General features: G+C 48.3%; 1 protein-coding gene and 1 pseudogene across 4 annotated transcripts; one reads left to right on the top strand and one right to left on the bottom strand.

Moving 5' to 3' along the window:
* Window positions 1-715: 715 nt before the first annotated feature.
* On the top strand, window positions 716-18,922 carry UBIAD1 (UbiA prenyltransferase domain containing 1). 4 transcript variants are annotated; one of them, XM_032300385.1, is made up of 3 exons: window positions 716-1,606; window positions 18,132-18,193; window positions 18,769-18,894. In XM_032300385.1, the coding sequence occupies exons 1-3, from the start codon at window positions 1,078-1,080 to the stop codon at window positions 18,790-18,792; spliced, it is 615 nt and encodes a 204-aa protein (XP_032156276.1). In that variant the 5' UTR covers window positions 716-1,077; the 3' UTR covers window positions 18,793-18,894. The 4 variants fall into 4 exon arrangements, with proteins under 4 accessions (XP_032156276.1, XP_032156275.1, XP_032156274.1 ...); XM_032300384.1 differs by lacking the exon at window positions 18,132-18,193 and having other exon boundaries at window positions 18,769-18,922; XM_032300383.1 differs by lacking the exon at window positions 18,769-18,894 and having other exon boundaries at window positions 18,132-18,326.
* On the bottom strand, window positions 6,866-7,259 carry LOC116566604 (annotated as a pseudogene).
* Window positions 18,923-21,399: the final 2,477 nt, after the last annotated feature.

Raw genomic sequence — 21,399 nt, forward strand, 5'->3', positions numbered from 1 at the left:
TCAAGCGATTCCTCTGCCTCAGCCTCCCGAATAGCTGGGATCACAGGCGTACGCCACCAAGCGCGGCTACTTTTTTTATTTTAGTAGAGACAGGTTTCACCGTGTTAGCTAGAATGGTCATGATCTCCCGACTTCGTGATCCGTCTGCCTCGGCCTCCCAAAGTGCTGGAATTACAGGCGTGAGGCACCTCGCCCTGCCCGAGTTGTGCTTATGATGCTAAGAGAGGCAGCTTCCAGTGAGTCTGGAAGTAGCTGCCGGGCTCGGTGCAGGCAGGAAAAGGGCGGGACCCTAGGGGGTCCCCGCGGGGTCCCCGCCCCCGCCCCGCCCCGTCCCCGCCCCCTCCGGCTCTGGGGCTCTCCCCTCACCTGTCCCCGCCCCACCCCTGGTCTGGCTCCGCCCCTCCTCGGGCCCTGCCCCGCCCCTCCCCGCCCTTCTCCCCGCCTATGACCCGGTCCCTGCCCTCCTCGACCCCGCCCCACCTCTGATCCAGCCCCACCCCACTCCGCTTCTGGCCCGGCTCCGCCCCTTCTCGCCCTTCTCCCCGCCTCTGACCCCGCCCCCTTTTGACCCGGCTCCGCCCCTCCCCGCCCTTCTCCACGCGTTTCCCGGCCCCGCCCCGCCCTGCCTCTTGCCCCGCCCTGCCTCTTGCCGCGCCCCCACCGCCCTTCTCCCGCCTCTGGCTCGGCCCCGTCCTCTCCCGCCCACCAGCCCACCCTCCGGCCCGGCTAGCGCTACGGGCACCTGTTTCCGGGCGGGCCTCCAGAGGCCGGCGCACAAGATGGCGGCCTTGGCGGCCTAGAGAAGGCGGCCGCGGCTCGGCCGTGGGCTCTAGCGCGGGGCTGGAGGCCGGAGACAGACTTCGCCCAGGTGACGGGTAGTAGGGGCGGCGACGTCAGGTCTCGTGGGGTGCAACACCCGTTTGCTGCTGCCCCCGGACCCTGCCGCCACACCAGTCCTGCCTCCGGACGGAACCGAAAGAAGGTCAGGCCCGGCTGCTCCGCCCCGTCCTTCCTTCCTCCGGGGCGGTCACTGTGCGTGGCTCACTTAAGAGTTTACTTTAACCACGTGGAGCGCCCATGGCAGCCTCTCAGGTCCTGGGGGAGAAGATTAACATCCTGTCGGGAGAGACTGTCAAGGCTGGAGACAGGGACCCCCTGGGGAACTACTGTCCCGAGCAAGATAGGCTCCCCCAGCGCTCCTGGAGGCAGAAGTGCGCCTCCTACGTGTTGGCCTTGAGGCCCTGGAGCTTCAGTGCCTCACTCACGCCGGTGGCCCTGGGCAGTGCCCTGGCCTACAGATCCCACGGTGTCCTGGATCCCAGGCTCTTGGTGGGTTGTGCCGTGGCTGTCCTGGCTGTGCACGGGGCCGGTAATTTGGTCAACACTTACTATGACTTTTCTAAGGGCATTGACCACAAAAAGAGTGATGACAGGACACTTGTGGATCGAATCTTGGAGCCCCAGGATGTCGTACGGTTCGGAGTCTTCCTCTACACGTTGGGCTGCTTCTGTGCCGCTTGCCTCTACTACCTGTCCTCTCTGAAACTGGAACACTTGGCCCTCATCTACTTTGGAGGCCTGTCTGGCTCCTTTCTCTACACAGGAGGTAAGACATGGCCTGTCCTGTGTGCTGCAGGCCTTAGTCGCATCTAATGGAAACCGCTGCTTTGTAGAGGAGTTACAGGGATGCTAAAGGTGCCTTTCTAAATTAGGCCACCTTACTTAAAGTCTATAATTATGGGTCATGTGAATGTTTTGAAACAGTGATTTGAGAAGATCCTGGCTTGACTTATGGACGTAGGGCATGACTCAAAAATTTATATGGACATTTATTTTATTTTATTTTAAGACGGAGTCTTGCTCTTGTAGCCTAGGCTGTAGTGCAATGGCGTGATTTCAGCTCACTGCAACCTCCACCTCCCGGGTTCAAGCAATTCTCTTGCCTGAGCCTCCCGAGTAGCTGGGATTACAGATGAGCGCCACCACGCTGGGCTTTTTTTTTTTTTTTTTTTTTGGGATGGAGTTTCAATCTTGTTGGCCAGCTGGAGTGCAATGGCTTGATCTTGACTCACTGCAACCTCTGCCTCCTGGGTTCAAGCGATTCTCCTGCCTCAGCTTCTTGAGTAGCTGGGATTACAGGTGGGTGTCACCATGCCCAGCTAATTTTTTGTATTTTTAGTGGGATGGGTTTCTCCATGTTGATCAGGCTGGTCTCAAACTCCTGACCTGAGGTGATCTGCCTGCCTCATCCTCCCAAAGTGCTGGGATTACAGATGTAAGCCACTGCATCTGGCAATTTTTGTATTTTTAGTAGTGTATTTGTAGTAGAGATGGGATTTCACCATGTTGGCCAGGCTGGTCTTGAACTCCTGACCTCGTGATCCTCCTGCCTCGGCCTCCCAAAGTGCTGGGATTACACCCGTGCCCGGCCAGGATATATTTTTTTATTTTTATTTTTTTGAGACAGAGTCTTGCTCTATCGCTCAGGCAAGAGTGCAGTGGCACGATCTCGGCTCACCGCAACCTCTGCCTCCCGGGTTCAAGTGATTCTCCTGTCTCAGCCTCCTGAGTAGCTGGGACTACAGGCATGTGCCATCACGCCTGGCTAAGTTTTGTATTTTTAGTAGAGACAGTGTTTTACCATGTTGGCCAGGCTGGTCTTGAACTCTAGACCTTGTGACCTGCTCGCCTTGGCCTCCCACAGTGCTGGGATTACAGGTGTGAACTAATGCGCCTGGCCTATGTGGACATTTTTTGTGTCTCATATTCTTTTATCACTCATACTTTATAATGCCACAGTTTTAAATATTAGTAGAATTAAATTTGAAGAGTTCAAAATGATATACCTAATTACTTCTAGCTAGTTTCCCAGATGACTTCTTGCAGGAGGCTCATTAAGGTAGTGATGGGCAGGTGGATAAACCCTATTTATTGAACACCTATTATGTGCCAGGCACTGCTCTATGTGAACACATCAGTCACAGATGTCTGCCCTTGTGAAACTTATATATTGTCATGAGAAGAGACGGAAAGTAAAAATAGAAAATGATAATTAGGATGACTAACATCCTGGTTTGCTCAGGGCCAAGGTGACAGGATTAAGTGGGATGCGTGACTTCTGGTGCTAAAACCAGGAAAGTTCCTGGTCAGCCAGGTTGAATTGATCACCCTGATTATAGTGTATGAAAGATGGTAAGTGCTATGGGGAAAAAAAAGTAGAGCAGGCCAGATGCGGTGGCTCATGCCTGTAATCCTAGCACTTTGGGAGGCCAAGGTGGGCAGATCACAAGGTCAGGAGATTGAGACCATCCTGGCTAACACAGTGAAACCTTGTCTCTACTGAAAATATAAAAAAGTAGCTGGGCTTGGTGGCACGTGCCTGTAGTCCCAGTTATTATGGAGGCTGAGGCAGAAGAATTGCTTGAACCCAGGAGGTACAGGTTGCAGTGAGTCGAGATTGTGTCACTGCACTCCAGGGCAACAGAGCTAGACTCCATCTCAAAAAAAAAAAGTAGAGCAAAAAATGGGGACACAGATTACTATTTTAAGTAGTTTGATCAGGGTAGGCTTCATCAAAAAGGTAACATTTGGCTGAGTGCAGTGACTCATGCAATTCCAACCCTTTAGGAGGCTGAAGCTGTAGGATTGCTTGAGACCAGGAGTTGAAGACCAGCTGGGCAACATAGACCCCAATCTCTACAAAATATAAAATAAGAAATATTAACTGGACATGGTGGTGCATGCCTATGGTCCTAGCCACTTTGGAAGCTGAGTGGGTGAATTGCTTGAGCCCAGGAGGTCAAGGCTGCAGTGAGCCCTGATCACACCACTGCACTCCAGCCTGGGTGACAGAGTGAGACTCTGCCTCAAAAACAAAACAAAACAAAACAAAATGTAGTATTTGAGTTAGATTGAAGGAGGTAAGAGATGAGGGAGTTGGCCAAGCAGATATCTGAGAGAGGAGCGTTTCAGGAAAAGGAGCAGGAAGGGCCATAGGCCATCAGGCAGCAGTGTGTCCAAAGAGCTTACGGAGCAGCATGGAGTCCAGTGTGTGAGTGAAGGACAGGGTAAAGGAGGGTAAAGTAAGAGAAGTATGTTTGGGGAGGGTAGGGAGGTACATGGATTATATAGACCTTGTAGGTCACTGGTCTTGGCTCTGGAATGGAGGAGCCACTGCAGGGCTTTGAGCAAGGGAGTGATGTGATATAACGTAATTTGTTTGTTTTTTGAGTTGGAGTCTTGCTCCGTTGCCCAGGCTGGAGTGTAAGGCACAGTCTCGGCTCACTGTAACCTCCACCTCTTGGGCTCCAGTGATTCTCCTGCCTCAGCCTCCTGAGTAGCTGGGATAACAGGAATGCACCACTGTGCCCAGCTAATTTTTGTGTTTTTAGTAGAGATGGGGTTTCACTATGTTGCCCAGACTGTCCTTGAACTCCTGACCTCAGGTGATCCACCTGCCTTGGCCTTCCAAAGTGCTGGGATTACAGGCATGAGCCACTGCATCCGGCCCCCATGTTTTAAAAGAATCACTCTGGCTAAGGTATTGAGAATGGATCAAGGGGAGCGAGGCAAGGGTAGAGGCAGGAAGAGCAGTTAGGAGGCTCTTGAGAAATCCAGGCAAGAGAGGTTTGGTGGCTTGGATCGAGGGGGTGGTAGTGGAAGAGGTAAGTAGCCAGATTCTAAACATGCTTTGAAGGTAAACAGGGTTTGCTGATGGATTGGATGTGAGGTAAAGAGAAACAGAGGAATTAAGCATAACTCAAGGTTTGTTTATTATTATTATTATTATTTTTGAGGACACATCCACATTTTATTTACTTTTTTTTTTTTTTTTTAAAGACGGGTTTCACCATGTTGGTCAGCTGATCTTGAACTCCTGACCTCAGGTGATCCGCCCGCCTTGGCCTCCAATGTGCTTGGATTACAGCCGTGAGCCACTACGCCCGGCCTATTTTATTTACATTTTAAGACTAACTTTGGGCTGGGCGCAGTGCCTCACGCCTGTAATCTTAGCACTTTGGGAGGCCAAGGCAGGTGGATCAGTTGAGATCAGGAGTTCCAGACCAGCCTGGCCAACATGGTGAAACCCTATCTCTACTAAAAATACAAGAATTAGCCAGGCGTGGTGGCGTGCGCCTGTAGTCCTAGCTACTCAGGCTGAGATAGGAGGATTGCTTGAGCCTGGGAGGCAGAGGTTGCAGTGAGTTGAGATCATGCCACTGCCCTCCAGCCTAGGCAACAGAGAGACTCCGTTTAAAAAAAAAAAAGACTAACTTTAATCTCAAATTATATATCCATTTACCTTTTTTTTTTTTGGAGATGGAGTCTTGCTCTGTCGCTCAGGGTAGAGTGCAGTGGTACGATCCTGGCTCACTGCAACCTTCGCCTCCTGGGTTCAAGTGATTCTCCTGCCTCAGCCTCCGGAGTAGCTGAGATTACAGGTGCCTGCCACCACAGCCAGCTAATTTTTTGTATTTTTAGTAGAGACAGGGTTTCACCATGTTGGCCAGGCTGATCTCAAAACTCATAACTTCTTTTTTTTTTTTTTTTTATTTTTGAGACGGAGTTTCTCTCTTGTTACCCAGGCTGGAGTGCAATGGCGCGGTCTCGGCTCACCGCAACCTCCGCCTCCTGGGTTCAGGCAATTCTCCTGCCTCAGCCTCCTGAGTAGCTGGGATTACAGGCACGAGCCACCATGCCCAGCTGATTTTTTGTATTTTTAGTAGAGACGGGGTTTCACTATGTTGACCAGGATGGTCTCGATCTCTTGACCTCGTGATCCACCCGCCTCGGCCTCCCAAAGTGCTGGGATTACAGGCGTGAGCCACCGCGCCCGGCCTCAAACTCATAACTTCAAGTGATCCACCCGCCTTGGCCTCTCAAAGCACTGGGATTATAGTCAAGAACCACCACACCCTGCCAATATCTGCTACTTTGTAAATAATTTCAAAGTAATTATTTTGAAATGACTGCAGCTCTCTTTCACTTAGCAAGATGGATACAGCTGGCCATTTCTGTTTTCTTTTTTTTTTTTTTTCCTTTTTTTGTTTGAAATGGGGGTTTTACTCTGTCGCCCAGATCTCAGCTCACTGCAACTTCCACCTCCTGGGCTCAAGCTATCCTCCTGCCTCAGTCTGCTGAGTAGCTAGAACTACAGGCGTGTGCTACCGTACCTGGTTAATTTTTTGTATTTTTTGTAGGGACAGACTTTCAACATGTTGTCCAGGCTGGTCTTGAACTGCTGGCCTTGAGTAATGTGCCCGCCTCAGCCTCCCACAGTGCTAGAATTACAGATGGGAGCCGACCCTGTTTTCTTTTTTTTTTTTTTTTTGAGACGGAGTTTCACTCATGTTACCCAGGCTGGAGTGCAATGGCGCGATCTCGGCTCACCGCAACCTCCGCCTCCTGGGTTCAGGCAATTCTCCTGCCTCAGCCTCCTGAGTAGCTGGGATTATAGGCACGCACCACCATACCCAGCTAATGTTTTGTATTTTTAGTAGAGACGGGGTTTCACCATGTTGACCAGGATGGTCTCGATCTCTTGACCTCGTGATCCACCCACCTCGGCCTCCCAAAGTGCTGGGATTACAGGCTTGAGCCAGCGCGCCTGGCCGACCGTTTTCTTTCTCGAGATTTTTACCCTTTAGAACCACACATGCTTCTGCTGCCATCTGATACTTCTCACCATGTTTTCATCTTGTAAACCCGAATTCTATTCAGAGTGCTCCAAGTTTGTGTTTAAATGACAGTACCTTAACAAGAGAAAAAAAATCGGGTTGCATTTTTCCTCCTGTTGCCTGAAAACATAATGGGTGTACATATATTAAATATATTGTTACAAAAGTCCAGGTCATGTTTCCCAGCTGGAATTCTTCTATTTAATGTATGGGTATTTTGCATTGTGGTATTTGATCAAGACATTAACATGAGTAGAAGGTTGTTGCTGTAAGACAAGTTTGAGATCCACTAAAATTAATTGTTGTATGTTTGTCCTTCTGGTGGCTGTGGAAGCTTCATATTTTCTTTGGACATCATTAGACATCTTAGCTCTTGAAGTACAACTTTAATGCTACATGAATTTTGTCAGTTTGCTAACACTGGTATGCTCTGGGCATCTACCATCCCACTGGAGTTACTCCATTCGTATTAATTTTTGTTACAAATCTAATTGATGGAGGAGCTTTTGGGTATTTAGGTCCACTTTCTACTTTCAGGATATATACTCTTTCTCTCCTTTTTTTTTTTTTTTTTTTTTTGAGATGGTGTCTTGCACTGTCGCCTGGGTGGGAGTGCAGTGGCGCAATCTCAGCTCACTGCAGCCTCCGCCTCCCAGGTTCACACAATTCTCCTGCCTTAGCCTCCCAAGTAGCTGGGATTGCAGGCGCACACCACCACGCCTGGCTAACTTTTTGTATTTTTAGTACAGATAGGGTTTCACTGTGTTGGACAGACTGGTCTTGATCTCCTAACCTCGTGATACATCCACCTTGGCCTCCCAAAGTGCTGGGATTACAGGCATGAGCCCAGCCTGTATTCTCTTTTCATAATTTGCCCTTGATGGCCCAATAATCATGCCTGTCCATCTTGTAAATACCATATCTTCATCATCTTCAAGACCCCAGTTTATGGTACCATTGCCTATCAATAGCTGTATAAGCATAACTCAAATGTTGTGACCTGAGAACTGGAAGATACTAAATGGAGTGATGTCATCATGTAAGAAGAGGAAGGCAGGGGCTAGAACAAGTTTTGAGGGGAAAGCAGGAGATTGACTTCATGGTTTTGTTTTGTGTTTGAGACAGTCTTGCTCTGTTGCCCAGGCTGGAGTGCAATGGCATGATCTTGGCTCACCAACCTCCGCCTCCCAGGTTCAAGTGATTTTCCTGCCTCAGCCTCCCAAGTAGCTTGGATTACAGGCATGCACCACCATGCCTGGCTAATTTTTTTTTTTTTTTTTTTTTGAGACAGAATCTGGCTCTGTTACCAGGCTGGATTACAGTGGCATGATCTCAGCTCACTGCAACCTCCACCTCTTGGGTTCAAGCTATTCCTTTGCCTCCTGAGCAGCTGGGACTGCAGGCATGCATCACCACGCATGCTAATTTTTATTTTATTTATTTATTTATTTTTTATTAGCAGAGGCAGGTTTTCGCCACATTGGCCAGGATGGTCTTTTCAGCCTCCTAAAGTGCGGAATTATAGGCGTGAACCACCATGCCCAGCCCGATTTTGGGTTTTTAGTAGAGACAGGGTTTCACCATATTGGTCAGGCTGATCTCGAACTCCTGACCTCAGGTGGTCTGCCCGCCTTGGCATCCCAAAGTGCTGCAATTACAGGCGTGAGGCACTGTGCCTGACCGACTTTGGATGTCTTAATGTCTATTAGATCACCTAACAGAGATGTCAAATGGGTAGTTCAAGTTCAGAGAAGCGTGGGCTGGAGATTACATATTTGGGAGTGATTGGTCTCTAGATGAAGTTGTAGGACTGGGTGAGGTCATCAGGGGAGGGAGTGTTGGTAGGAAAGTCAGTGCTGGTCTGAGCCCTGGGACACTCTCACATTAGAGGTGGGAGAAGAATAGGCAAAGGTAAAGGGAACGTGAGCAAGCATCCAGAGGATTAAGAGGAAAACCAAAAGGCTGTGGTGGCTTGGCAACCAATTGCAAAAAGTTGAGTGAAGGAAATCAATGAGGTGCCGTAATAGAAAGTACAAGGTGGTGGTGAAGGGAAGAGCCTCTCTTTGTGAAAGTGACATTTAAACTAGGACTTGAAGACGAAAGAATAAGGAGCTGGCCAAGGGGCAGAATTGGAGTCTGATTGCGATGCCGAGTCCTCCAGGCCTGAAGGACCACTAAATACAAATGTGGGTGTGACATCAGCTAGAATCTACTGAAAGGTCTGTGTGATCCAGAGGGGGCATGAGACATAGTTGGAGAGGTAGGCAGGGGCTGTGTCATGGTGACCTTAGTAAGTCCTACTCCCCAACCTCTAGAGCTCCGTCCTTGGACCTCTTTTCTCTATCTCCATGTACTCCCTTGGTGATTTTAGCTTATGGCTTCGGATGCCATCTGTTAAGCAAGCTAGTGACTCTTAAACTCCAGACTCATGTCCAACTTCTTACCCAGCAACTTCTAGAACTGTCTCACAGACATCTCAAGCTTAACATGTCTGAGACCAAATTCCTGATCTTCTCCCCAAGGAAACCTGCTTCACCCACAGCTTTTTCCCCATTTGACTCAGTGGCAGCTTCATCCTAGTTCTTCAGGCCAAAAGCCATGGGCATCTTCCTTGACTTGACATCTCACATCTAGTTCATCAGCAAATTCTGTTGACTCTCCTTTCCAAATGCATGTAGGATCTAACCACGCCTCACCATCTCCAGCCACCACTGTGATATCTCTCCCTGGATTTTTTTGACAGGCTCCCAACCAGTCTCTTTCCATCTGTTCTGGTCCCGTTCAGGCTGTTCCCTCCCTACTCAGCCACCATAGTAATTCTGTTAAAATATGGGACAGCCCTGTCAGTCCTGCTCAGAACTCTCCAGTAGTTCCCATCTCACTCGGAATAAAAGTCAGGGTCTTTACAGTGACTCCCCCGCTCCAGGGCCCTACATTCTTTGCCCATCCTTTGCCCTCCTCCTGATTCTCTGACCCACCTTCCTCCTTTCTTCCTGCTCACCCTGGGCCAGCCACACTGCCCCCCTTTCTGGTCCAGGAGCACGCCCGGCACCTCCTGCCCCTCATGCCCCTCCCTCAGGTCCTTCGTAGAGGCAGCTCCCTCTGTTTTAAATACTTTTCCTGATTCTAACAGTGTGGTTCACTTTCTCACCTCCTTCACCTATTAGCCCAAATGTCAGCTGCTTAGTGAGACCCTGCTTTCTACCCTGCTTAAAATCACACACCCACTCCATGCCCCCACCTGATACTCCCCCTGCTGCTCTTCTCTGCCTTAGTTTTCTTCATGTTACTTTCTAACGTGCCACATAAAGTACTTAATTGGTTAATTATCTTCCCCCTTAGACTGCAAGCTCCCTCCCTGCAATCAGGGATTTCTGTCCCTATTTGTAGCTAAACCCCTAGCACCCAGAGCTGTGCCTGGCATGTAATATTACTTCATAAATATTCATCGAATGAAGAAATGGGAAGGCATTGAAATATATTGAGCAGAATAGTGACATAATCTGGTTTAAGATTTTTTAAACATTGACTTTTATTGACGTATAATTGACACACAGTAAAATACACAGACCTTAAGTGTGCAGCTTGATGAATTTTGACAAATGTATACAGTTGCATAACCCACGCCCTTGTCATCATGCAGAACACTTCCGTCACCCCCAAAAGCTTCCTAGTGCTTCTTGCCTGTCAATCCCAGTCTCCCTGCCTGCATCCAGAGGCAGGAAAAGAACCATTGTTCTGATTTCTCTCACATAGATTAGTTTTGCCTGGTCATATAAATAGAACCATTCAGCATGGACTATCAGTATGTATATGTACATATATATATAAATACATATACATATTCAGTATGTATATGTATTTATTTTAGTCTGAGCTCTTACATCTGGCTTCTTTTGCTCAGCATGGTGTTTTTGTTTCATTGTGGTGTTGTGTGTATCAGTAGTTCCTTTTTTTTGCTGAGTAGCATTCTATTGTAACATACTACAACGTATTTATCCATTCTCCTGTTCAGGGAGATTTGGATCGCTCCCATATTTTGGCTGTTACGACTGAACATTCATGTTGAAGTCTTTGGGGATATATTAGTTTTCATTTTTCTTGGGTAAATGCCCAGGAGTGGAACTGCTGGGTCACAGGGCAGATGATGTTTAATTTTATGAGAAACTGCCAAACTTTTCTTAAGTGGTTGTACTTCTTTACACTTCCACCAGCAAGAGTTCCAGTTGCTCTGGGCCTTGCCAATTTTTTGATTTATGTCTTAACAAATTCTTTCTGGCTGCCATGTAGAGAACTGGTCCAGTATTGCACTGTGTAAGCTCATTAGCTCGTTCGGAAAATGGGGTTGGGAGGGGAGGAATCACTGAAAAGAAACTCCCAGATGGGCCACATCTCTGAATCAGGTGGAGCACTTGAGCCTTGGGCTATGTGTCAAACGCTAGGAAACGGCTTTCTTCCCAAGGGGTCTACTGTTTTCTTGTGTCAGATAACCAGATCTTTCTCCTTCCCAGAGTGGGTTGTGCTTGGTTTTGTGGTGGGGACAGATATCTTTGCTCAACCTTGCTTACATTGCTTTTTGCCAAGTGCTCTAAGGAGGTGTTCTTGGAGAATCCAGCCAAAGGTCAAGGCTATAGTGCTGTTGCATTTTCTTCATAGCCAGAGCCCTGAAGTTGCTTGGGGAGCTGAGAAAACAAGAACAGGAGTGGGCAGCTGTAGAGGAACCGATTAGGTCTGTGCTGGGAGTGTTCCTGCCCAGCATCTTCTTTGGGCTGTGTAGTTTCTTAAATGTGTGAGACATTGCAAGAGACATCAATTTACTAATTCAGAACTGGAGCCGGTGTTCTGCTTGAGGGAACGTCCCCCTGGAGGGCATGTCCTCATGCAACTTAATTATTTATTAAAACATGGCTTGTTATAAAAATTGTCCAAATAGAAGGAAAAACAACATGGCTTGAGGTGCAGAATTAGCTTGCTGGGTGTTTGAGAGCGTCAGTGGCCATGCCTTAATTCCCTTCTCTGGGGACACTTTGTTCTAAAGAACTAAGGGTACATAATTAGCACCAAAGAACCCCAGCTGCTGATGTGAAGGTGAGTTTGGGCTGGATCTTGTTCTGTAGCTGCCATGGCTTTTGAGCCTCTAAAGACCATTGTTATCTGTCATTTTATTTTATTTTGATTCTTCTGGGAAGTGGGAACATCTGTCATTTTAGACTAGTTAAAACGCCTAACCGGAGCTTGATTTTCTGATCCTGAGTCCATATCTTGTAGGTTGGTTAGAACTGGAGTTTGGTAAGCTTCTGTACCAATAGATGCATGGGTCACCTCCCTCAGTGGGCAGCTCCATCGATTCAATACTGCTTTACCTATTTCAGTCTGTGTAGGAGATTTTTCCTGACCTTGGTCCCAAATTCCAGGTGCTTGTTACTGTAGCTCTGTGTTCAGTTTGGCCCTCGTGCCAAGTATTGGGGAGTAAGCTGTGACCAAGCCAGACACATGCCCTGCCCTCATGGAACTTACAGTTTAGCAAGAAAGGTAGAGATTAATTCAAGGCATGATGAAGTTTATGAGCGTGGCAGGCAGATTGCCATGGGAGCATATTGCAAGGGGATCAAATGTGGCTTAGGGGTCGGGGGAGGTGGTCCTGGGGAATGGTCTTTACAGTCTTAAAGGGTGAGTAGAGTTAGCCAGGCCAAGAGAGAGGTGTCTGAAGGCTCTGGCGGACTGGAAGAAGTCTGTGTGAAGTGGGGAGGAGAGCTCAGGGTGAGGCAGGAGAGGTTGGGTTGGTCTGGGGAGAAGGTGGTCAGATTCGTATTTTTAAAGGTTCACTTCAACTCCTTTTTAGAGATTAGATAAGGGACTGGGAGGAGGAGGGATTATGAGATTGGAAGCTGATAGACCAATTTGGAGGATGCTGCAGTGTCCCAGGCATCAGATGACTGTGAGGTAGATTTGGGAATGGGGTAAGGGGGATGGAGTATGGCCCTGCAGTTGGAGAGAATGGGCAGGTTTGAAGGAAGTGGGTTAGACAGGCTTTGAAGTAGATGAGCAGGACAAAAGCAGGAGTTAGGGATGATTTAGTTTCAACCTCATGGGAGCCAGAGAAGGGAAGCAGCATTATGACTCTTCTGTCCTCGCTGTTTTGCTTATTGCAGGGGTGGAAGTTTAGGGACCCTGAAATTTCACTGAGATTGACTGGGGTTTTTTTTTTTTTTTTTTTTGAGACAGAGTCTCACTCTGTCGTCAGGCTAGAGTGCAGTGGTGTGATCTCGGCTTACTGCAATCTTTGCCTCCTGGGTTCCAGCAATTCTCCTGCCTCAGTCTCCTGAGTAGCTGGGACTACAGGTGTGTGCCACCACGCCTGGCTAATTTTTGTATTTTTTAGTAGAGATGGGGTTTCACCATATTGGCCAGGCTGTTCTTGAACTCCTGACCTTGTGATCTGCCTACCTTGGCCTCTCAAAGTGCTGGGCTTACAGGCATGAGCCAGCATGCCTGGCCTTCACTGGCGGTTTTTAAAGCCAGAAGATGCCTTCAGATTTAGGGGAAGGAAGCGGAAAAGTAGAAGCCCGGGGTGGCTGTTCTTTGAGGGACTGATCTCATGGTGTCTTGCAGGGGTTGGTTAAGGGTGAAAGACAGCAAAGAACTGGATTGTAAAACCCACTGAACTAAGAGTGTAGCGTACGCCCAGTGTGCTGTGTTGCAGAGCTCTGTGGGGGGACAGTAGGAAGGGAAACGTGGGTATGAACCTGAGAAGAGGGACTTTTGAGGCCTCATTGGGCATTCTCTCTGCACCTGTGTCATTGGAGAAGAAATCAGAATTTGCCCTGTGAGGTTAAGTGACAAAATGAGTGCCCACCTGCACAGTCTAAGGATTTACCATTCCCAGCCAGAAGTGGCCTGCCTCTTCATTGAATAGTCCCTAAATTTCCAGCCTTGGTCTTACACCAACTCTCTGGATTTTCTGGCCGCAGGAATTGGATTCAAATACGTGGCTCTGGGAGACCTCATCATCCTCATCACTTTTGGCCCGCTGGCTGTGATGTTCGCCTACGCCATCCAGGTGGGGTCCCTGGCCATCTTCCCACTGGTCTATGCCATCCCCCTTGCCCTTAGCACCGAGGCCATTCTGCATTCCAACAACACCAGGGACATGGATTCCGACCGGGAGGCTGGCATCGTCACACTGGCCATCCTCATCGGCCCCACGTTCTCCTACATTCTCTACAACACGCTTCTTTTCCTGCCCTACCTGGTCTTCAGCATCCTGGCCACGCACTGCAGCATCAGCCTGGCGCTCCCCCTGCTCACCATTCCCATGGCCTTCTCCCTTGAGAGACAATTCCGAAGCCAGGCCTTCAACAAACTGCCCCAGAGGACTGCCAAGCTCAACCTCTTGCTGGGACTTTTCTACGTGTTTGGCATCATTCTGGCACCAGCAGGCAGTCTGCCCAAACTTTAAGGGGACCAGTGGCTCCCCCCACAACATATCCCCGTTTCTTAGAATGTATTGAAGTCAGAGTCTCCGAGGAAGGAATGTGATTTGGCAGTCAGGGTACTAAGCATGGTGGGAACTCCCACCTTTTAAAAATTGTTTTTGTGTTCTAAAAGATAATATGTTGTTTTTCTGTTTGTTTTGTTTTTTTCCATTTTATGGGAAATTTAAAAATCATTCTTGTATTAGAAGGTGAATTGGACGCATGGTCCTTGTTTTATTAATAATTTCCACTAGAGGGTGTTCTCAGGTCACTTTGCAGTGAAGTTCCTCTTTGTTTAGTACAAAATGTCCCCAGACTTTGTAAAGGAGCTGCCCAGTTTGGCCTTCTCCCCCAAAAAGGCCCTAATAACTAGGCAGAGTGTCGTCCTGCTTTCTTGGTCTTGTATGATGTGGTGTGATTGGTGTCAGGCACACTACCACAGGGGCTACCTGTCTCTCATTCTTAGCACCCGTGTCTTGCGGCATGCTGCCTAAGAGAGAGTCCCTCATTAACAGCCTGTGTGGCTGTCAGCTTTTTGCCTACATTGCAATTCAGGTCTTTTGTTCCGCTCTCCTTTCACTTATTGCCACAGTTGAGGAAAAGTGTCAGATTACCCTGCAGCAAGACAGTCAAGCCCAGGACTGGGAAGAAAAAAGACCACCCTGGAGGCAATGGAGAAAATCACTGCTTTTGGATAGAAATCAGTAGGGTGGCTGTTTTCCCTTTGTTGAATCTACCAGAGTGACAGGAAGGACTCCCAGCCCTTTGAGTAACTATCAGGAGCCCCGAAACAGTAGAGGCACTGCCATCCTTGTGGGATACTGAAAGCCCAGAGGGCTTTTCCCTCCGGATTGCATCTTCTAATGTTCTCCACGCCCACCCTCCACCTCTCCACCTCTGTGATGTTCCCATTTGTGTATTTCCCATCTGTGGAGCCAGACTATTTGAGCAACAGCTTAGCAGCCAGTCAGGGACAGCTGCCACTTTCCACAGAGCCACAGGATAGGCGACGCAGGGATCCAGTGAATGACTAGCCAATGGATAAGCAAGTCCTGACCTCTGTTCAGCCAGAGTGACGGGCCCTGCCAGTGAAGGGACTGTGTCTTCATCCCTGAAGACATGTGCAGTATTGACCCTGCCTGTCCCGGGGACTTTGTGGAAAGATAGTTGAGGGCTTCAGTGAGGTCACACCCAGAGTGGGGCAGTTCCAGCATTTATCCTGGCTGCGTGTCATTGCATTGCCTGTGAAGTGTAATTACTAGGCCAGAATTGCTCAGTCGCATTTGATCCAGGACTAAAATAGATTGAAAACAGTCATCATTGTTTTTTCTTGTGATTATAGCCATTCTTGTAGGTATTTCAAGGTCTTGGCCTGCAGAAAATAATGTAAGAACTAGTTCTTAATTTTTCAGATCCAAGCTGATTATGATGTGGAACCTCGAGTTCGAATTGATTGACTTACTTGGAAAAAAAATGTGTTTGAAAATTGCAAAAGTGGGAGGCTGAGGCAGGAGAATTGCTTGAACCTAGGAGGCGGAGGTTGTGGTGAGCCGAGATCGCGCCATTGCACTCCAGCCTGGGTGACAAGAGCGAAACTCTGTCTCAAAAAAAAAAAAAAAAAAAAAAAAAAAGAAAAAGAAAATGGCAAAAGTTCCTCTAAAGTTAAATCAAAGGTGGTTTGTCTAGCAGAGAGCCAGAATCTTCTGGTAGTGGGTAGAGTCCAGGGATAAGGGAAAGAAAGATGACCCTTCTCCCCATCCTTCCCAGCACCATTTTCGTTTCACACCAGGCTTGTGGCTTTTTGGTGCTCACAGGGGTTTTGCCTTCTGACCTCTCCTTAGAGTAGGCCACTCTCATGCAGGGCATACCCTGAAGCTGGAGGACCAAGGGCTCCCTGCGTCCACGCACCACGTATGCCTTGGTGGTCACTCCCATCCAGGCTTCCAGCTCTGCACTGTGCCCTGGTGTGGATTTTAATGCATATTTTTATATATAAATGTTCCCAAAGGCCAAATTTGGTGCCAGGTTTTATATGCAGGTCACCGTAATTTATATTATGTCCCCTGCGTCAATGAAGGTTTTCTTTAGACTTCTTAATTAAAAAAAGAAGGAAGAAAGTGTTCATCAGTGGTCTGGCTTCTGGTTTTTTGCTTTCTTCATGCTTATTGTTTGATTGTGAACTCTGATTTGTAAGTCTCAGGGAGACCAAGGCAGAGACATTGGACATTCAGGTTGTGGGGAGGGGCAACTGGTGTTTGGTGATGAGTTTGGGTAGGGTTTGACCAGATTCAAAGGGCCATTAGAAACGGCAGCGGGACTGGGCATGGTGGCTCATGCCTGTAATTACAGTGATTTGTGAGGCCAAGGTGAGAGGATCACTTGAGCCCAGGAGTTCGAGACCAGACTAAGTAATGTAGTAAGATCCCTCTCTACAATTAAAAAAAAAAAAAAAAAATTAGCTGAGTGTAGTGGTGTGTTCCTGTAGTGTCAGCTACTCAGGAGGCTGAGGTGGAAGGATTGCTTGAGCCTGGCAGGTCGAGGCTGCAGTGAGCTATGATCACACAACTGCACACCAGCCTGGGCAACAGAGCGAGACCCTGTCTCAAAAAAAAAAAAAAAAAAAAAAAGCATTGGGGACTCCATGTAGCTACAGTGGCTTTGCCAAGAGCCAGACAGCAGTCAGGCCAGATTAACCTCCTTTCATTTCATTTTTCTTTTGCTTGATAGGGTCACTGTGCTGATAGATGGAGAACATGAGGTAGATTGAGTACACTTGGGTTTCAGCTAGGCATTGGACAATATATCCTATGAACAAGGCAGAGAGATATGTGGGATGGATAGCAGTGGAGTTAGATAAATTCCTGAGAGACTGAACAGGCGGTGGGAGAGATGACTGATCAGTGCGTCAGTGTCAGCTGGGAAGGAGCCCTTAGTAGCACTTGGAGCTCTGTCCTCTGCCCTTTGTTGAGCTGGATTCAACACCTGTTGTTAATGACTCGGATGAGGCAACCAAAATAGAAGATTTCACGAACCTTGGAGGAAGAGCTTACAAAATGACTGACAATTAGGAGTCTCATAAATCAAAAGGCTGCTTTGATGGGTCAAAAGAAAAATGCAGTGTGAATAAAAACAAAGGAATACACTGGGGTCCCAAAAATCCACAGCATACATATCAGAGAGGAGGAGAGCCACAGTGTGACAGCCATGGAGATATGGGGGTATGAGTTTTCTCAGTGACTCTGGAATCTGACACATCACTTGCCTTTCTTAATTTCTTTCTTTCTTTTTTTTTTTTTTGAGACCAAGTCTCAGCGTCGCCCAGGCTAGAATGGAGTGGCATGATCTCGACTTACTGCAACTTCTGCCTCCCGGGTTCAAGGCCATTCTCTTGCCTCCGCAGTAGCTGGGATTACAGGCATTCACCACCACATCAAGCTAATTTTTGTATTTTTAGTAGAGATGGGGTTTTACCATGTTGGCCAGGCTGGTCTTGAACTCCTGACCTCAGGTGATCCACCCATCTGGGCCTCCCAAAGTGCTGAGATTATAGGCGTGAACCACCGTGTCCAGCTGCCTTTATTTCTTTGAGTCAGATTTATTCTGCTCCCCAGTCAGGCGGCTGCAAATTCAATGCCCGCTACCTCTTGAGCACCCTCCTGTCTGTGATAATCCTGTCTGTGATAATCTAGGACTCCTTGCCTCTGTGGGGCCATATCCAGGAGTTTGTGCTTACTATCTGTGAGGTCACCTCTCTACCACTGGATGCTGGGGTTTGGCCCTGGAATCTGCCCTTGTCTTGGACACTGCTCCTCTAGAAGGGTTCAGGATGCCCCTTCCTGGTGACAAGTACCAGTGGGGCACTGGTTCCTGCTACTCCAGTCACATTTCTGTCCAGTCTTGGACACTACCATTCTACTTATGATAATGCCCATCCACCTCCCATACTCAAAGCATTTCCCTTCTTTCCTACCCTTTGCAGGGCCTGCACTGAATCCCACCCAGGGGAGGTGGAATCTCAGTGCTGGCTTCTTCTGGAGTCAGGTGGGAAAAGATAGGAATATGTCATATGTTGTCTAATGCTTCCATTACTCCTATATTAAGACCAACACCAGGCCAGGTGCAGTGGCTCGTGCCTGTAATTCCAACACTTTGGGAGGCCAAAGCGGGTGGATCACTTGAGGTCAGGAGTTTGAGACCAGCCTGGTGAACATGGTGAAACTTTGTTTACAAAGAAATATAAAAATTAGCTGGGTATGGTGGTGTGCGCCTGTAATCCTAGCTCCTCGGGAGGCTGAGGCAGCAGAATCGCTTGAACTGGGAAGCGGAGATTGCAGTGAGCCGGGATCACAGCACTGAACTCCAGCCTGGGCAACAGAGCAGGTCTCCGTCTCCTAAAGAAGTAAATAAAAATAAAGCCAACACCTGAGCCTTTGACCTGGGCCAAAGCTTAGTCTGAGTCAGTAATGAGCTCCAACTTCCATGCAGGGTAATGTGATCTGAAGTGGAATTAATAGAATTAATGTCCAGAATAAGGAAGGCGGAAGTTCTGCCTATTCCCACTCACACTGGGCTGGGGCCAGTCCTGGGCACTTTCTTTCCTTCTTTCTTTTCTCTAGATATTAATGGAATTAGTGTGGTGAGAGATCAAGAACATATTGTGGTTATAATATGCTTGGATTTCAGCAAGGCATTTGATCACATGCTATGAAACATGGAATGGGGCTAAGCGTGGTGGCTCACGTCTGTCATCCCAGCACTTTGGGAGGTCAAGCCGGTGGATCACTTGAGGTCAGGAGGTCCAGACCAGCCTGGCCAACATGGCGGAACCCTGTCTCTACAAAAATACAAAAATTAGTGGGGCTTGGTGGTGTGCACCTGTAATCATAGCTACTGGGGAGGCTGAGGCAAGAGAATCACCTGAACCCGGGAGGCAGAGGTTTTAGGGAGCCAAGATCGTGCCACTGCATTCCAGCCTGGGTGACAGAGCAAGACTTTGTCTCAAAAAAAAGAAAAAAAAAGAAGCTAGGCGTGGTGGCTCACACCTATAATCCCAGCACTTCGGGAGGCCAAGGTGAGTGGATCACCTGAGGTCAGGAGTTTGAGACCAGCCTGGCCAACATGGTGAAACCCCATCTCTACTAAAAATACAAAAATTAGTTGGGTATGGTAGTGTACACGTGTAATCACAGCTACTTGGGAGGCTGAGGAAGGGGAATTGCTTGAACTCAGGAGGTGGAGGTTGCAGTGAGCTGAGGTCAAGCCATTGCACTCCAGGCTGGGTGACAAGAGTAGGATGTTATCAACAAACTGGACCTTGTCCAGAGTGTGGTTGGCACATGGGTGGGGGCACATAAAGCCATGTCAGCCTGGAAAGGAGAGCCACAAGAGGGCTATCTTGGGGAAGACAGGTTGGCTTTTTTTTTTCCTCTTTTTCCTTTTTTTTGTGTGTGGCTTCAAAGGGTAAAAACTAGGACCAATGGGTAGAAGTTATATGTTCCCAAGTTGAAGTTCTTAGATCAGGAAGGTTTTTTTTTTTTTTTTTTTTTGAGAAAAAGTTTTGCTCTTGTCACCCAGGCTGGAGTGCAGTGGTGCCATCTCAGCTCACTGCAACCTCTGCCTCTGGGGTTCAAGTGATTCTCTTGCCTCAGCCTCCCGAGTAGCTGGGATTATAGGCGCCCGCCACTATGCCCGGCTAATTTGTGTATTTTTAGTAGAGATAGGGTCTCACCATGTTGGCCAGGCTGGTTTTGAACTCCTCACCTCAAGCTATCCACATGCTTTGGCCTCCCAAAGTGCTGGGATTACAGGCATGAGTCACCATGCCCGGCCAGATCAGGAAGATTTCTTAACCGTTGGAGAAATCAGCAAGTGGGATGTTCAAAATGTCCCAGTGGGGTGGTGAGTTCTTTGTGACTAGAGTCATTGAAGCAAAAAGATGATTCCTTGTCAGGAACATGGGCGTGACGAGTCACATCAGAGAGGCGTTGGATGAGAAGACCTCTAAGTTCTTCCAATCCTGTGATTCAGTTGTTCTGCTATTACGGGATTGTCTTTCAGACCTGCCCCAGGGGTTGGGAGGACAGAGTACAAGAGCCATGTTGACATTTCCTCTCCTTGATGTCAGATTGTTGACTATCTACCCATCTTAACAGCAACAGCTATGATTAATATTCTTTTGTTAAAAGATTTTACACCCACGCGCGCGCGCACACACACACACACACACACACACACACACGCATACTCACAGAGTCGATTTCACCTCGAAAGCCCTTGAAGTGAGGGGATGACAGCTCCTGTCCTCTGAGCCCTGCGGACCACTCTGCTGCTAATGGACTGTCAGCCTCTTTCATTATGGGCTCCTGACTGTGCAGGCTGGTCTAAAAGGAGTGCCTCTGGCAAGAACCTGGCACTTGGGTTCCAGCCAGTTGACATTTGTGATCTGCCGTTCTTCAAATTGGGACAGCCCTTCCACCGTGAGTGACTAAGCTAGGATGGTGAATGGTGGTGTAAACCAAGTCAGGTTCCTGCCTGAGGAGGGGGCAAAGGCTGAGTTTGGACTCATCAGGAGGCTAGCAAACGGCTTCCTGGGGTCGGGAAAAAGCTGTAATTGCAAGGCACAGACTCATTTCAGAAGACGCTGGAGCTCTGGGAGGAACAGTGAGGGCCATGGACACATGCTCCCAACCAGGCTGAGTGGGGTAACACAGTTGGTCTGGGGCCCTTCTATGATGTTAATGCATCCCAAGGGGCAGGGGTTTGTGTGGTGTGGTTCAAGGGGTCCTCCAAAGTCCGCACTCCCATGCTCCCGCCATATCCTTGCCCATTTCTCCCCCAGCTTGGCTTAGAATTGCCTCCCATTGCCATCACAAATAGGTTTAACAGGGAAGACCACAGCATGACGTGCATTACGATCTATTAGTTTGTCAACATGTTAGTTGACAGTTTGTGCCAGTAGGTGGTAGAACTAGAATATAAGGACCATGTTTTCTTTTCTGGCCCATCTTAGCACTGGCACAGTGTGTGGTGCAACAGCGCAGGCACTCAGCAACTGGTTGTTGAATGACTGAGTTACATGGGAGGGGCTGGACACTCTCGGGCTGACTGACAGGTGTGAGAGTTTGGACCACTACATCACATCAGCTGGCCAGCCCTGAACAGTAAAAATAGGTGAGTTCCATTTGGGGTTGGGAGTAGACGAGAACCATGGCAGTAACTCATTCTTCTTCTTGTTTTTGAGACGAAGT

Source organism: Sapajus apella, unplaced genomic scaffold (assembly GCF_009761245.1).
Source record: "Sapajus apella isolate SASKATOON/1434 unplaced genomic scaffold, GSC_monkey_1.0 scaffold43, whole genome shotgun sequence".
NCBI lineage: Eukaryota > Metazoa > Chordata > Mammalia > Primates > Cebidae > Sapajus > Sapajus apella.

Bases quoted from the DNA above. Each gene is read 5' to 3' on its own strand.
- UBIAD1 (XM_032300382.1), top strand. From the start codon at position 1,078: ATGGCAGCCTCTCAGGTCCTGGGGGAGAAGATTAACATCCTGTCGGGA. The intron at 1,607-13,648 runs GTAAGACATGGC...TTCTGGCCGCAG, and splicing joins CTCCTTTCTCTACACAGGAG to GAATTGGATTCAAATACGTG.